The sequence below is a fragment of the Pleuronectes platessa genome, unplaced genomic scaffold, assembly GCF_947347685.1.
Source record: "Pleuronectes platessa unplaced genomic scaffold, fPlePla1.1 scaffold_321, whole genome shotgun sequence".
Taxonomy (NCBI): domain Eukaryota; kingdom Metazoa; phylum Chordata; class Actinopteri; order Pleuronectiformes; family Pleuronectidae; genus Pleuronectes; species Pleuronectes platessa.
In genome coordinates, this window is record NW_026519134.1 from 5,345 (window position 1) to 22,790 (window position 17,446).

Here is a 17,446-nt window from a genome sequence, read left to right on the forward strand (position 1 = left end):
TATCTCTGGCATTGCTTTAGTGTTTTTTTACAAGCTTTTTTTCTCATCTTATTCTACAGAACAATGCCACGTGCACTATCTCATGTGTGGAGACATTTCACCCCAGCCAATGTAGAAGGAAAGATTAGACATTTGCATATAGTCAATGCCCAAAGTTTCCTCAGGGCTCAAATCAGCCTATGACAAAACAAAATGTTTATATCTATGTCTGTATTTATGTCTGTTAGTATAAATTACCCACCAAATTCCCAGTTTATTCCCGTTTATTCCTGTATATTCACGTTAATTCCCATGGAAAGTTTCCAACTTTGAATATTCCCGGAATTTTGCAACCCTACTCTTGAGAAACGGTGTAAGGAGCGAGAGCAGGAGAAGAAAAAATACGAGGGGAAAGATTGCGTTGGAAAATGGTGGCGGTCAACGAGAAGTAGGTGGGGGGGGGGGGGGGGGAATGCTACCACTAAACTACTAAAATCATGGATCCTCCGCCCGTGGTTTAATTACTCTCTGCCACGAGCTGCCTGTCCGCCTCCGGGACCGGCCACACACACGGAAAAGGTCTTTGCATCCAATCAAACAGCTTGACCTTTTAACCCTTCATCTCTTCTCCAATCATGACATGACATTTCAGGTCTGTCAGGTGCGAACCCGTCCCTGCACTCTGCGCCGCTCCCCTCCCCTCCCCCCCCCACCCGCCTCGTGAGGTGTTAAGGCGCGGCACTACATTAATCACCCCGACGCTGTAATCACAGCAGTTTCACCCTGATATCGGTATGCAGATTCCTGGGTGCACTTCTTTGATTTAGAGCTTCGTCTCCGTCTATCTCCTCCTCTTCTTCCTCGCCCTCCTCTTATCCTTGACCTTCACTCATTCCCATGGTAACTGCGTCTTACTCGAGGATTGTTCCCGTGCTGAGTCGAGTGGGCCGATCCTCGCGTTTTGGTTTTAAGTTGCGCGTCGGGCGACGGCGCTTTTCAAAATCTCATTTAAGGGATTATCTCTCTATTGATTTCACTTAAAACCGATTCCTTTCTCTTCCCATCCTTCTGCGGCGGCGATGAAGTATCGGTGAATGAAGCGCGCCCGTTTGTGTGCGTGTGCAACGTATCAAGCGTTCCCTTCCTCCGTGGACTTGAAGGGGGGGGGGGGGGGGGGGGGGGGGGCTCAGGCGTCTCACTTGGCAACTCGGAGGGTGCGCGTTCGTCTTTGTATGCTTGTGCGTGCGGCATTCCAACTTTTTGCGCCTATCTGCATCTGTCTGTGTGTGCTCATGCAGCACACACACACACACACACACACACACACACACACACGGCTATCATCCTCCGTGGCATTAATATTCATCTGTGTGCGCATTGAGCAGAACAGATTAGCAGGAGTAATGATGAGCATGTAATGATAAGGGGACCACAGCGATCCCGATAGTCTAAACAGGCCTGCTTTAAACCCGACTGGAAACAAGCAAGCAAACTCATTACAGCTTAACAGCCATTAGATTAGCATTAGTTCCTCTTTGAGGGGAATATGGATACTGGTTTCCGTGGATTAGCGACAGTGGTGAGAGATTCAAGGAGCATCACAACCACCCGTTGGCGATTGGTTGTCAGCAAGTAGCCATTTCCTAACAGTATCCAATATTGAGTGGGTTTTAGCAATCAGTATTACACAGTGTTTATCAGCAACTAATAGGCTGGCAAGTGTTTCCCTGACTTTAGGGGTGCTGTTACAAGTTTACTACATAATCTAATATATAATTAGGTCAAGTTATACTCTATATACTTGCTTTTAAGCACTAGTGGCATCACTTTATTTTAAGTTTGGTGAGAAAATGATTCGGCTCATGTCATATCATTTTGTCTCCCTTTGGAGGATCATACCAATTTACAGTCAAATAAAGCATCATCGATGTTTAGGAGTAGAGATGGAGGGAATAGTTCATTCCACTTCCATTGTCAATCTGCTCCTTCACTAACTTTGAAAAGGCCAAGTATGTTTAATTGTGTAGACTTGTGGCTGTGTTAAGCCTTGCAACTCTGCATGGGGGTTTAGAGTGACTCAGGGTATATGAGGTTTAAATGTAGGTGTGTGGCTGAGGGCTAACCAGAACATCGGGGGTTAGATCCCAGTCTTCCTCAACTTCAAAGTGTCCTTGGACCCGATAGGCCCTTATAGAAAAAGTACTACCCCATAGATGCACTATATGAATGTAGGTGCAAGGCCAACACACAGAAACAACTATTCACACCAATAGTCACACTTTCGCAATTTTAAAACCAATCTGCATGTCTTTGGACTGTGTTAGGAAGCCGCAGTATCTCCACCATGACTGAAAATTGATTAGCAGTTTTAGCAGGTCACTGGTGAACGGATGTTTACCGTTTAATGCCAGTCTTCATTGTGCTTGGTCCTCAGTTACAGAGACAGGTTGTCATGGCAGGGGCAGTGACAAGAGTCTACCCAGATCAATATGGCAATGCACACGGCCGCATTGGCCTGCGGACCTGTGCTGCTGTTTGCAGAGTTGGTTGGATGAGTGCATGTCACTGTGTGTGTGTGTGTGTGTGTGTGTGTGTGTGTTGTGCATGTAATCTACTCTCACACATCACAGATCAAAGTCCATAGGCAGCTGCCTGGTCATCGCACCCTAGGCCACCCTGATGGCACACCATGCTCTTGAAGGATCTCAAACACACACACACACACACGGGCACCCAGATGAAACAAATTTCGGACAAGATGCTAACAATTCCCATAGAAACATGCCACAAAGCTGGAGGCAGAGGGGGGGGGGGGATAGAGGAGGAAGAGGGGCATCGAGGGGGAGACGGCGAACAAAATCAGCTCCGTCAATACGTTGCCAAGCAACACTCGACACTAACGAAGCCGGGTTTGATAACTTGTTGATAACACCAGTGGGAGAACAAGTGCGTGTGTGTGTGTGTGTGTGTGTGTGTGTGTGTGCGTGCGTGCGATGGCAGTGCTATTAGCAGAGGCAGTGAAAGAGCCCCTGCTGAGACAGGCCCTAAGCAGAGATAAGAGGAGAGGCCTTGTATTAAAGGCAGGGTTACCAGTGGGCCTCAGGAACTCTCTCTCTCTTCTCTCTTACACACACCACACACACACACACACACAGGCTGAACAAAAGACCCCGGCAGACCCTCACACAATAATGAATCACACGACACGACCAAAAGATTGGTGCTTAAACATTTTCTTTGTTTTTTTTATTCAACCTTTTTTTTCCAAACCAGGAATGTACTAGTTTTTTCCTCTCTTTAGAGGTGTGTTTAGGGGGGGGGGGATTTGGAGAGGAAGGAGGGTGTGTGTGGGAGGGGGGGGGGATGTTCTGGGGTCGCCATGATGAGTAGACAAGGGCGGAGAGAGAGAGGAAGAGGAGGAGAGGACCACAAGAAAAAAAAGAAAAAAAAACTTCTCACACAGTTGTCCCAAATACAAAGTCTCAACACGTCACATACGAGAGTCACCTTGCTTTACGGCCTCCGCTGGCTGGCTATTGGCACAAAGAAACACACAAACACACACACACGCGCACATTTACACGCAAACACTTTCACCAACAGAGAGGTGAGGGAGCTCGGTGGTGGCTGCTTTGTTTCTCCCTCTCTCTCCCTCTCCCCGTGTTTTCCATAGAAACAGCCCTCTCGTCTCTTTTCAACATGACAACCAGCGGCCGTGTCCATGGTGTTCAGAAAAAAAAAGCCAACATGTCGGGTCGAGCCAGTCAAACACAAAAACGGTGAGAGCCGGAGACACACAGCTTCTGGAATAACATCGACTATGAAAATCAAACAATGAGAGAAACAAAAACAACCGAGTCCAAGAGATACTTGACATCCTGCTGAGAGGGGGGGGGGGGGCAGAGGGATCGAGGCGGACCGAAAACGGGGCGGTGGCCTCTTCGTGGGAGTCGCCGCCGAAAAGTCAGTGTCCAAGTCTCCCCCCCCCCCCCCCTCGAGGCAGCAGCCACTTTTAGCATGAAAATACTGTCATTTTGGATCGGAGCGCTCCAAGGAGATGCACAAGTTGTCGAAGAGAGAGTAACAGACACTTCATTTTGGCTTGGAGGATTATTTTAGGTACTTTGAGCATGTTTAAATAGACACAGACTTAACAGCTTACATTTAAACAAAACAGAAAAAAGAAAAAAAAGTCGGTAGTTGTACAAAAAAAAAGAGAAGAATTTGAGGTGTTCTCCTCTCATTGCGTCTTTGAAAATCAATCGATACAGTCAAATGCAACCCCGGGTACAAAAACATCATCATCATGTGTTGAACAAAGTCAAGTTTGGACAAATGTGACACTTAAGTATGAAAGATATCTCATTATATGATGTTAGCTACTGATACAAAACACAGCTGAGAAATGTCGAAAGGTCCAGATTTAACCCTGGCGTCACACAGAAAACATGGCTACATCACTTGAGGCCTTACATGTGTGTGTGTGTGTGTGTGTGTGTGTGTGTGTGTGTGTGCGTGAAAAATAAAAATCGGAATAAAAGCGTAAGCTCTCCACGGCCACCCAGTTTACACATAAGCCATAAACATGTTTGAGCAACACAAAACAGCTTTATTAGTATGCACATGAGAACATATCGCACCTCTAAAACACGGCGTCGTGTTGTCGCCCTCCAAGGTCGAGGGGCTGGGCACTGGCGTGTTTTGTGTGTGTGCGTTTTGTGCGAGGGCGTGAGGGTGCGAGAAAGAAAACACACACCGCACACAAGCCCTCTTTTCATCCCTCCCATGTCCATCGGGTTAGTCTTAATCACAGGAATACAGAGTCATGTGAAAGCAATCGGCATTTTTTTTGTCGAGTGTGGATGAAGAGTGTGTGTGTGCGTGTTTGTGTGGCGGGGGGGAGCGGGAGAGAGAATGTATGTCATTCAATGCAATCAGTAGGCATTTGTGACAGTCATTAGAAGGTGTGAAATTTGTGTTGGGGTGTGTGTGTGTGTCGAACAGAGTGTACTGACTGCCTGGGGGGGGGTTCTCTTGTGTGTGTCCGCGGCTAGCAGGGCACTGTGTGTGCTTTTGTAGTAAATGAGAGTGTGTGTGTGCGTTTGTGTGACACAGAGACGCGTTTCAACACAACGAATTTCGGTGGAGAAGAGGAGCAAATCTGAAATGTGCCACCTAACGTTAACGTAAAGTGTGACAGTAGATGTGTGTGTGTGTGTGTGTCTGTGAGAGAGGGAGAGAGAGAGAGAGAGAGAGAGAGAGAGAGAGAGAGAGAGAGAAAGTATGTGATGGGATCTCTCCTTTCCACGTTTAGAGTCCAACTCCTCAGAAAATCCATTGTGGCCGTCGCTCCGTCGCCTCCGTCCGGGCGGCTCAGACCCTCCATTTGAAGAAAAGGTGTCTCTCCTTCACCAGCCACTCTTTTATCTGCTCTCACCATCCTTCCCTCCTCGGGATCCTTCATCTCTCACTCCTGCCGCTCCCCATCCTACCCTCCCTTTCTGCTGCTTTTTCGTCGGCATGCCGTTCCTTCAGTCTTTTCTTCCCTCGTCTCCCTCCCTTTCTCCTTTTTTTTTTTTATAAAGTTCTGCATTCAGACGCTGCTTTATTCCTCCTCCCCAGACAGCACTCTCTCTTGCCCTGTTCTTTTTCCTTTATTCTTCTTTTTTTTATTTCATCCCCTCTCGCCACCGACGCCGCACCCCCTCCCCATTTGCACACACACACGCACCCTCCCCGCCTCCCCCGCCATCACCGCCTCCCCCGCCTCGCCCGTGCCCCTCACTGCTTTTCACTTCTGCAGTTTCAAAAAAAGCGTTGGAAAAAAAAAAAACTTTCATAGATGGTTCTACCTCAACACTTCCACAAACGAGGTCTAAACTTCAAAACTACGGCATAGTACAAGGAGCTATAAAAATATACACAGAGTTCAGAGACCCTAGAGGGGAAGGGGGGAGAGAGAGGGCGGGAGGGAGGTGGGGGAGTGAATGAGAGAGGGAAGAGAGGAAGAGAGAAACAACCTCTGTTCGCCAGGAAATTTAAAAAAAAGGGATTAAATTAATATACAACCGAAGGGGAACAGAGAGGAAAGAAGGTCTTTTTAAGTTGTGTGAAAAAGAAAAAAGCAGATAAAAATGTCTATCAACAGAAGTGTACTTTATCAGAGTGGGTAAAAATAACGAAACAATAGAAAAACTGAAGAAAACATCTAGAAATTATTTACTGGATATTCATATATATAATCTATAAGTGTTGATAGTGATAAAAAATCTCACTTTTTTTTTGATATTCGCTCACTATTTTGTGTTTTGGTATTTAAGACAAGTCTAAAGAACGCACGCACGCACGCACAGTCGCTCACGCACAAAGCTGAAACACACACGCGCCGGCTAAACACACGCGTCTGCAAACCTGCTGTACTGAAGCACGCACACGCCTAATGTGGAGCAGCAGCGCCATAATTATTATCCAAGTCCTATGCACACTCACTCAGCAGCACACACATAAACACACACACATTATTAAAATATACAAGATTCTGAGTGTCACCGATTGGTCAGGCCCCGGCCCGGTCATGTGACCGTCGCCCAGGCTTGCTGATTGGTTGAGTCTGAGGCCCCCTGTTTCCTCAGAAGAAACAAACACACACAAACTAGGATCCTACTGGTGAGTTAGTGGCAGGGGCCGGTCTCTGGTTGGCTGACGGAGCTCTGAGGGGCGGGATGGTGGAATAGGCAGGTACGGCCTCCGGGAATCAGAGTTCTCCGGCGCTAAGTGGGTTCAGGGGTGTAGTTCTTTTTTTTGTTGCTCTTGTAGTTCTTTTCTTTTTTTAAAACATCGCGAGTCCCAACGCCAGGTCCATACTCCTAGAAAAAAGGCTGGCATTTCGGGGAACAACTCTTCTATTCAGCACGGGTGGGGCTCGTTTAGCTCTGAGTTAACAAGAGGGGGGGCACTCAGAGGCTCTCGCACATTCGTGAGGGCCTCGTTGAGAAGGGCTGTGTACGGATACGACATCACCCTCAACACACACTGTGTGGCCCAGTTGTGTGAGGATGGGGTTCGGGGGGGGCTTTTTTCAGCGAGAAACACAACTGTGGTCGGGGGGGGTGTGGGCTCACGGGGCAGTGAGAGGGTTCCATGGGGCGACACTAGTCGTTTTGAGGGGTTCAGGGTCGGAGCTGTGGTGGCGAGCTGCGCTGTGGCTTCGTTTGGAGTAGGGGGTTGGTTGGTAATGGGTGGAGGGAGGTGGGTGTGTCCAGTCGGCCGGAGAAGAGGCCGTCTCATACTTTGTAGTAGATGTTGGCCGGGCTCTGAGGTGGCATCTCCTGGACGATGTAGACGGGGTGTCCATAGTCCCCGCTCACCTTCTCGTAGTGCGGGCAGTAGGCCGAGTCCGACGTCCGCAGGGGGATGATGATGTCGCTGGGCTCCGAGCCGTTGTTGTTGGAGCTGGTGAGGCCCATACCGCCGCCGCCCCCCCGCTTGGGGCTGGTGAGCGAGGACAGCGACAGCGGCGGGTGGTGGGTGTCCGAGTGCTTGGCGTGCCGCCGCCGGTAGCACACCACGCAGATCACGGCGGTCACCAGCAGGAGGAAGGCGGAGCCCCCAGCGGCGCCGGCGATGATGGCGATGTTGGAGGGTTGAAGGTTCTCACCAGTGCCCTCGTTCCCGAAGCTGTTGGGTCTTTGGGACTGGGTGGAGTTCCCCGCGCCGCCTGAAACACAAAGCAAAAGTTTCTTAGGGCAATAGCCACCGCATCACAAGTTTCTCACAGTCTTTCCCTTTAGATTTACATGATTTAACTCTGCATATTAATCATCAGGGCAATAACACAGTTGGCTTTCATAATTTGTGTTTGCACGGGCCTTTAAATAAACATACCAATCCTTACGGCTCCGCACCACAATAACATGAGTGATGGAGCTGCTTTGGTTCGGCGAGGGAACACTGCAGAGATTTAACCCAGCGGAATGCAGCAAATCTCACAGCGGCTTATGTGTGGTTTCTTTATTGATGTGATAAAGTGGACAGCAGCGCATATAAAACGAAGAGGCCTATCCGCAGACCCAGTGTGTGAGTGTTAGCCGTACACTCCTGTGGACAGCCGGGCCAAGCCGCAGCTATGTGTCAAGGTAACAAACTCTACTGCCCAAACCCTAACAACTGTATTTACTTAGCGTCACCGGCCGCCACATGAAGAGGGCCTCTTCCCCGCTCTGCTGCGACCACCAGACCACACGGCCCGCCTTCCCGCCTGTCTGTCTGTCTGTCTGCCCGCCTGTCTGTCTGTCTGTCTGTCTGTCACGCCATCTGTCTGTCTGTCTTCTCATCTGTCTGTCTGTCTTCTCATCTGTCTGTCTGTCTTCTCATCTGTCTGTCTGTCTGCCCGCCTGTCTGTCTGTCTGTCTGTCTGTCTGTCTGTCACGCCATCTGTCTGTCTATCTTCTCATGTGTCTGTCTGTCTTCTCATCTGTCTGTCTGTCTGTCTGTCACGCTATCTATCTGTCTGTCTGTCTTCTCATCTGTCTGTCTGTCTTCTCATCTGTCTGTCTGTCTTCTCATCTGTCTGTCTGTCTGTCTGTCACGCTATCTGTCTTCTCATCTGTCTGTCTGTCTTCTCATCTGTCTGTCTGTCTTCTCATCTGTCTGTCTGTCTTCTCATCTGTCTGTCCGTTGTGTGTCTGACTGAAACCCAAGATCCTCACAGCCTCCCAACTCACAGGTTTCTCTGCGGGAGGTCGGTCAGAAGCCAGCAGGTGGATGATGGAGTCTGGAGTTTTGTGTGTGTTTGTGTGTGTGTGCTTGTGATGGGGTGGTGGTGGCGCTCTCTGGCACCGGGCCGTGTGCATGTGTGTGGCAAACTGGTTAAGGCCAGTAATGCGAGTCCCAGCTCCACAGAGCATTTGGATTGGCCTATCATTATTCTTGGCACACATCCTTTTCTTTTCTCCCCGTCTTGTCTCTCTCTCTCTTTCTCTCTCTCTCGCGTCTCCTCCGCTTCCTCGCTCCGTGGTTCTCTCTATCTTCTGGGTTATTGTAGCCGTAATGACCCACCTTGCTCTGAGCTCAGCGCCTAGCAACACAGGCGCACATACGGACACACATACACACACGCAGGCCGCGATGTGGACGTGCGCGCAAACACACCTCACCCCCCCGGCTGCTGTAGGCCTCCCGTCGCGCTGGGCTGACTGGGAACAAAGCGCTAACGCCGGACGTCGATTACAGTCCCTTCTCCTCCTCTGCTTTCTTCCTCCCTCCATTAACCCGACATCCCTCATTCTCCATCTCCATTATGGCCGCAGCCTTTCACCGTTCTCTTTATTATATCCTCTTCCTTCACCTCTCCTCCTCTGCCTCCTCTTCTCGCTCCCCCTATTTCCCACTCTCCTTTTTTTGTCACACAGGTTCAGACTTTGATTCCTCCTTCTCCCCTCGCGTCTCTCTTTTGATTTTGACTCATCAGTGAATCAACCTTGGAGAGAGAGGGGCAGCAGGTGATGACAGAACAGGGTCTAGGTGGTAGCAGAGTCTTTAGCTTGTTTTTCAGCCAGCTGGGCTTACCTTACTTTTTCTCGAGTATAAATCCCATTTCAGGAGGACATACTCGGCTTTGGAACGGGTTTATGAGGCCCAGGACAGTATCATGTCTCCATTCTGTGCACACGTCTATAACAGACCGCTCCCTTCTCTATCGCATTTTGTCTTCTTTCCTTGTCTTTCCTAGTCTGATTCAAGAATCTAAGGACAGAGGGTTTTGTCGTTCCGATAATATCCTTAATCCCCTTAAGGCAAATTCGTGATTTGTGATATCGGGCTGCATACATCATATTTAACTCTAAACAGTTGCACATGTTTTATGCAACAGGGTGAATCAGTGCGTGTTCCCATCAACTATCTGTAAATAAACGCATCCAAGAGGATGTGACAAGGTTTCATAAGTAACCCCAGTACCTCTGACGCATCATGGCTGCTTCCCACGTAAGGTGCCATTTGAGTGGTGTTGTTTTTTTAAGTTAAGTTAATTTGTCTCTTCCTGTCCATGTGTACTGACGGTTTATCGACTGCCACAGTGACATAAGAGGGGTCGTCCATGTGCACCAGGAACAGGAGCGGTTGGGTCCACTCCTGACAGAAGACCCATATCAAGCCCCTTTTCCACTGGTGGAAAAAAACACTAACATCTGGCTTTTGTGTGCAATGTGAGTGGAGACAATCATCTCACTTTTTCCTATATCTTTACCAAGGAAAATGTTAAACATTTGGGGTGTAACAGAGTCGAAGAAACGTTGTTTTTGTTTACATGATCTGAGTCATCTGTATATACGTATTTTTTGTTATTGTCTTGTGTCGGCCTTTTAGAGGGGAGGTTCAGCTCACGCGTGATGCAATGAATTTGAGTTTTACCCACACTGCATTGCAGTTTATAGGAAAACCCTGCTTTTTGGCTTTGCCCGGGCAACAATCGACTGGATTACTTTGATAAGGATGAGAAAAATCTGAATCTGGTTGAGAGCTTCGATCCTGAGTGCTCGCTGATATTTGTTTACATCCCTGGAGAGGATCAGATGGACCAAACAGACAATAGAAGAGCTGAATCACCAGGAACACTCCACTGGCTGAGACGATTTCCAAGTGCATTCACTGGAGGATTAGAAATCCTGTCTCAACTGTCACACCAGGACTCGCAACAGTTATTTCAAATATGCGGTAAAGTGTGTTAATATGTCCTTTTCTGGGTGTTAAACAAGTGTAAAATCCCTCATTATGTGTGAGTGATGTAAATCAGTCGATGCATACCGCTGTCGCTCACTTCACACGTACAGCCCTCACCTTCTCGTATGTGAGGTACGCACCAGTGGTCGGGAAAATGTGCAAATGCACCGATTCGCACATTTGCTATGGTATGCAAATTCACCACCAAGGAAGAAAAGGGGAGAGATGAACGCGACCGAGAGAGAATCGTATTCTTTCTTCTCCGCCGAGACACTTTGAGGTAGAGCCTCTCTCCGTTTTCATCTCCTCGTTCTATTCCCCTCTCCTCTTTGCTTTTCAATTATTCCTCTCTTTCTCTTCCTGATGTGCGTCCCGCCTCCACCCGCTCTGTTCCATCACTCCCTTACGTCTCTTCTCCTCTCTGAACTCATCTTTCCGTAATTCCCATCGTTCCCGCTCTCTCTTCCCGTCCCTCTCGACAGAGCTACAGAATCCAGGCCGCTCCAAACTAATGACAATAATAACTCTCTGAAACGTCGCCGCCAGTCTCGCCTCCTCTCCCCGCTGCCCTCTCCCTTTCCTCCCCCTGCCTCTTTTCTTCCTCCCCTTCTCTTTTCTTGCCCTTCTCCCAAGGTAGCTATTAGCCATCCACTCCCCGCCTGCAGCACTTAGCTCGGAGGGCCGCGCGCAGAGATGAGAGGAGGGATAGAGAGCAGGGAGAGAAAGATATGGAATTAAATAGAGAGATCCACAGATGTCACCGCTGCACATTCTCCATCTGTCGCCTCCTCCCCTCCCTCTCCCAAATGCTTTTTCTCGTTTATCCACCGGCCTTATTTCCTCCATCCATTTTGTGGACGGATCCGCCACAGATTATCTCGGTTTGGTCTGCTGCTTACCTGGGTTTCTGCTGGTGGTGCGTCCCGCAGGCTCCTTCTTCGGAGGCAGTCCATATGGGCCTGGGGAGGAGTAAAGAGAAGGGGGAATATAAGCGGGGTGGAGGAGATACAGGATAGCCAAGGCTCTCAGAATGGCAACCAATAAGTGACATTAGCTAAGAGAGAAATCGGGACAGAAGATGTTTGACTCGGGCTTCCCCTCCCTTCCACTCCCATTATAGGAGAACACATATTGATTGGGCCTCGACGCACCGTTGTATGAGCACTTCTCCGACGGGAATGGGAAACTAAAGAGAGGCTGTTTGTTGTCCTGGCCAAAGCGAATTTACACAAGGCCATAACGGCTTGTAATCTGTAGTCGCTAAATCAGGGCCATCTGTCTAGCAAGCCCTCAGTAATGGCGGTGGCATTAAAGCGCGTCTATGTGACACATGCAAACACACACACACAGATGCAGCCATTGTGGAGGTGCCACTCCTCGCAGCTGAAAGAGATGGTTCTGAAAACCCTGACTTTGTTCACTCCTGAGCCATCTGGACAACAGTCGGCTGCAGGAGAAGAGGTTTGGAGCTGGGATGTGACTCTGCATGTCTGTAGCTGATCCAGCATTCTAAAAAGGACTGTTATTGGACACTGCGGTGGCAGGGGAGGGCAAAATAGAGAGAGCCATGGGGTGTTTATAGGGACACACACTGCATCACAGCTACGCACAAAGTGGTGAGTCTGTGTGTGTACGTGTGTGTGTGTGTGTGTGTGTATGCCTGCACAGCCATCAACCTATACATACTGACATTTAGAAAAGTGGAAGGCTATTGGCTAGCGGCTCCCTCATGACAGCCCACCAGACAGAAGTTAGGGGTGGTGCTGTATGGATCAATAGGAACTGCTGTGTGGTCACCAGGGGCGAGAGGAGGGAGGTTCAGACTGTGTGTGTGTGTGTGTGTGCGTGTGTGTGTGTGTGTGTGTATATGACTCAGACAGAGAGCAAGCAAGATAGATAAAGAATAAAATAAGAGAAGACAGGTCATTGTATGCGTGTGGGGCGGCGGTGCAAGTGTGTGTATCGTGATTGTGTGATTGTGTGCTTGCGTGCGCGTGTGTGTGTTCTGTTCCTCAGAGCAGAGCGCGCCATATCTCTTCTGAGATCACTATGAGGCGGCACGCTGCTTAGACGACAAACAACACAGACGTGACCTTTCAGCCACGGAGCAGATAAGACGGAGAGACAGAGGAAGAGAGGGAATATAACGGGGGGGATTGAGAGGGAGAGCTGTGAGGAGAGATGGCCTGCATGCAGAGTGAAGGCGGAGACAGGGGTGGGTGGGCGGGCGGGTGATGAGGACAGGGAAAAGGGGAATTTGAAAAGGAAAGGGTTTTAAAAAAAAAAAGAATAAAGACAAACGAGAGGGAATAGAGAGGAGGTGAAGGAAGGACGGTTGGGAAAAAGAAAGAGACTGAAGATAAAACGGGCACAGAGAGGAAAGGGAAAGTGAAATTACAAATAAAAAAAGACGTGTGAGAACTTCATACAGTTGTGTAGCAGTGGCAGAGTGCGTGTGTGTGTGTTCTGTGTGAGACAGGATGGTAGCGTTTCCACTGCTCATTTGGTGGAAGAGCCGGGGGGGAAACAAAGTGTACGTGTGTGGTGGTATTTCTATTGAGTCGAGCTGACTTTGCTGATGTCACGGGCTGATAGAGCCGCAGCAGCGCCACTTGGCTCTTTGCTGAAGAGCACCGACAATACACAAGGCCTGATAACACAGCATCGGCTAAAGAAATAGACGTAAGTGTGTGTGTGTGTGTGTGTGTGTGTGTGAGGGGGGGGGGGGTCGTGTGAAGGACAGGTGCCTATTATGAGCAGGAATGTGCTGGTCAGTGAAAACGTGTAAATGGGCCTTTTTCTGACGGGGCCTGCATGTGAGGGTCATTACCTGGGAACAGTTTGCAAACAAATGAGACGTGTGTGTGCAGCTATGAGTCATTAAAAACCACCGACTGTGTGCTTTCAGGCTGAATGGAGTCGTTTTGTGATCCTGCTTTCGCTGGCTGGTCTGCTGTGTGTGTGTGTGCATGGGGGGGGGGTGTGTTCTGGCACGTATGTGTGTATATCCGGACGCCTCAGGTTGTGTTGCCCGTGTCCATGTTTCATGTCCTTGTGAGCTTGACGCGCATTCGCCTGTCATGTATACACCGCACGGGGACGCGTGTGAGTTTCAACGTGTGGGTCGGAGCGTGTGTGTGTGTGTGTGTGTGTGTGTGTGTGTCCAGCGTGAGTCAGTGGGAGTTAAAAGGCAGAGTGAGACGGGAGTCAACGGGGCTCATTAGAGATGACTGATCCCGCACTTCTCCGACCGTTCTCGCCACTTAACGGACCCTGATAGGCTCAGCAAGAACACACACATCGTGAACACACACGCACACACACACACACACACGGGGAGAGGATCCACAAGCGTGTTGGATGGGGAGCGGTGGCCAGTGTGAGGCGACGATGTGAGATGATGCGGCGGACTGGAGCCAATGTGCGTTAGTGTAAGAGGGCGATTGTGTGTGGTGCATGAATAACAATGTGTGTGTTATGAGTGAGTGAGAGGAGAAGAGCCCGTGCGTGTTGGACTCCAGCAGCTGCACATATGGGCGAGCTCGTGTGTGAGCGAGCGACAGAGGGTGAAGAGTGAGAGAGAGAGAGAGAGAGAAGGGTGCGAGGACTCACTCTGTCCCACTTTCAGGACCACCTTCATGCCTTGCGTGACACAGACTCCGCCTCTCATGCTATCCAGGCCTTGGCGCGTCCCGTCTGACGTAGCTGGAGGGATGGAAAAAACACAAAAATTACACAATTACCCAAGTAGCTGGGTGGCACACAGCAACACACATGCACCCACAAGCACATTGGAAACCCATCTCTGAAAAGCCACACATAGTCAAGCCTCTCTCGATCTACAGCCGACGCCAACAATCGCTCCCATTCATATGGTCAGCCCTTCCAGAGAGTCGGGGGGGGACATTTGCAGAGGCAGCGATTTTAAACTCCACCAGAAGCTCTGAAATGTCAAAGTGCGAGGCGGTGGCGCTTTAATAGGCCCTCATTTAGCAGTCCGCTGGAATTCATTAACACCCCTGCTGCTGCGCATGGACTCAACCGCGCTCATTCAGCTAGTGTGGCTCCTGGGTCTGGAGAAATAGCGGGAGAGGGGGGGGTGATCCGGAGAGGCAGACTGGTTGATGGGGAAAAAAAGGGGATGGTAATCCAATCACGGGCGCCTATGAAAGAAAAGTGAGCCCCTGAGACACCGAAGCGCTGCGTGGAGAGAGAATCTGCTCCAGATTGGTTGGGATACAGACTGTGGTAATACCCCATTACTAGCTCGTGATATAATGGAGGGAATTAAAGAGAATTGTTTTATTTCATACCAAGGCAGTGATGTGTTTATGGGCAATAAGGGATTTAATATGAACGTGCAGTTTGAAGCCGTAAAAACCGGCAGAGATGCTTCAAATGAGCGGCTCAGGAATCAAACAGGTTTCTTTCCTGTGAAGATACGCTGGGCCAAAGGAGGTCAAGCGGAGCTGAGAGAGTGCGCGGGCGAGAGAAAGGGTGTGTGAACGGACAGGAATCCCTTCCTACATAAAATATGCCGGTGAATGCATTAAAGATCACTGGTCTGCAGGTCGCCCAGGCTGCAGGAGGAGGAAGGAGGTGCACATGGGGGATCAGGACGGAGAGGGGGGGGGGGAACTGAAAAGAAAGAAGAAAAAGGAGAGTGAGACAGAGAGGAGGCGACAGGTGAAAAAGGTCTTCGAGGTGAGAATCACACCTTCGCTGCACCATGGCCGTCTCAATCATTCATGGACAGATGTTCCCGGCTGTGACCTCACTGAATACAACCAATCACGGCCTCTACAGCATGAGGCCAACGTCCATCTTTAAAGTTTGAGTAAGTTGAAGGACTGGTGTGCAGCCACAGTGAATAGTATAGAAGACAGTAAATGTATCCTTATCTCCCCCCCCCGATTCAGCCCCCAGGAACCAGCCCTCACCTCTTTTCCTCACACACACACAAACACACACACAGATACACACACACACACACCTACGTATATGTAAGAAATCATTTCCCCCTGCCACTACCCTTCAGGCTGCGGATTAGCCCGTCTGAAGTAAAGCAGAGACGGAGGGATGGCGGATGGCTCAGGAGAGAGAGCGAGAGAAGAGAGAGGGAGGTGTGAAAAAGAGGCAGCTTCACTTCTAACACCTCCCTCTCTCGTTCCCTCCATCGCTGCAGGATGCAGGGTGTGAAAGCAGAGAGGAGGAGAGAAGCAGGCGGAGGTCAAGGCGTGCAGCAGTATGGAGGGGAAGCCAGGAGACATGCACGGATGAAGGGATATATGGAGACGGTTTAAATAAAGTGCCGTGAAAACGTTTGTACATTCCTCGGTTTATTTGTTGAAGTAAAAGTCGTACTTTTTTTTCACTGGATGTGGCCTGGGTAATATTTTTTATTGCACTAATGCACATGGACAGTTTAATTTATTTTAATGAAGCTGGAGTGCCACATCAAATACAGCACTTGTTTCATCAGAGCTTAATTGTGTCATTGAAAAATACTTCATGTGTTTATCTGCTTTTGTTTGGTTTCAGGATTTGAATACAAAATTCTTATGGATGAGCTTTTAGAGTGCACTTCCCTCTTACTTCTGTCCTGTGTGATCTCTGTGAAGCTTCATTTCATAGGTTCATCAAAATAATTAGAATTTTCATAGGAGAGAAAAAAATACTTTTTCGCAAGATTCGCATCAACTTGGACCCATAAATTCACTTTTTCCATCAAATCAGGTTTAGTGACAAACACACTATTGAAGGGAACCCACTGTGAAAATTTAAACATTTCATAAGTTGTCATTTAGAATAGTGAGTCAAATTTAAAATAGTTATTTTGTGGCTGTTTTTCTTATACAACCAAAATGTCCTGATGTATAGCTTTAACATTTTAGCAAAATAGAGATTTGAATTATACATGTAATCTAAGAAACCAATTCAATGCAAATGCACTACTAAGTAAAATCAATAAACAATTCGATTTTTTAAGAATTTATGTATTATGGAAATTATGATTAGTTTATTTTAAATAATATTGATCAGACCACCTCAGTATCCTTGTTTAAAACTTACTTAAAAAAAAAAAAATTGTCTTTTAACTTTTGTTTGATTTATTCCTTTATTCTATTGCTTTCATATTGCTGTTAACCAGATGTTTATTTATTAATTGGTTTATTTGATCCATGTCTTGCATTAACTTGTTTAACTTATCTGTTTTCATATCTGTGAACCAATTAAATGTGATTTTAAGTGCGATATAAATTAAGTTAATATTATCCAAAATATTGAAATTGGAAAAAACCTGCATGTTCAAAAATGTAAATGTAATTTTGTTAGAATCCCTCCTCTCCATCTCTATGATAATAAAAAAAAACGTACCCATGTAGATGAAACCCTAAAATAGAAACCTAAGAAGGTGACATAAGAGAGATTACATGGTTTAACCCTCCTCTACATCCCAGGGCACGAGGTTAGAGAATGTGATAGAGTCGAGCTGCGGGGGGGAAAAAGCAAATACGTAGCAGCTCTGATTGAAGGAATGGGTGGAGGATGGAGCAAATAACCTTAACTGGTCCTACAGGAGAGGGCGGGGGTGGGAAACGACTTCTGAGAGTAATAACTACTGACACACGAAGGAGGACAAGAAGGTAACGGGAGACGAGGGAGGTGAGGAAGACGAGGGCGAGGAGAGGAGGAGGTCGTGCGGGGAAGCGAGGCGAAGAGACTGATTGCCTGTGACAAGCTGTTG

At 48.4% G+C, this 17,446-nt stretch overlaps 1 protein-coding gene across 1 annotated transcript; it reads right to left on the reverse strand.

Annotated features, from left to right (window-relative positions):
* Positions 1 to 4,567: 4,567 nt before the first annotated feature.
* On the reverse strand, positions 4,568 to 14,958 carry LOC128436423 (ephrin-B2). Its single transcript, XM_053418166.1, has 4 exons — positions 14,856 to 14,958; positions 14,311 to 14,403; positions 11,598 to 11,657; positions 4,568 to 7,696 (listed from the first exon to the last, which is right to left on the reverse strand). Exons 1-4 carry the CDS (start codon positions 14,956 to 14,958, stop codon positions 7,263 to 7,265), a joined length of 690 nt encoding a protein of 229 aa, XP_053274141.1. The 3' UTR covers positions 4,568 to 7,262.
* Between the last annotated feature and the right edge of the window lie 2,488 nt (positions 14,959 to 17,446).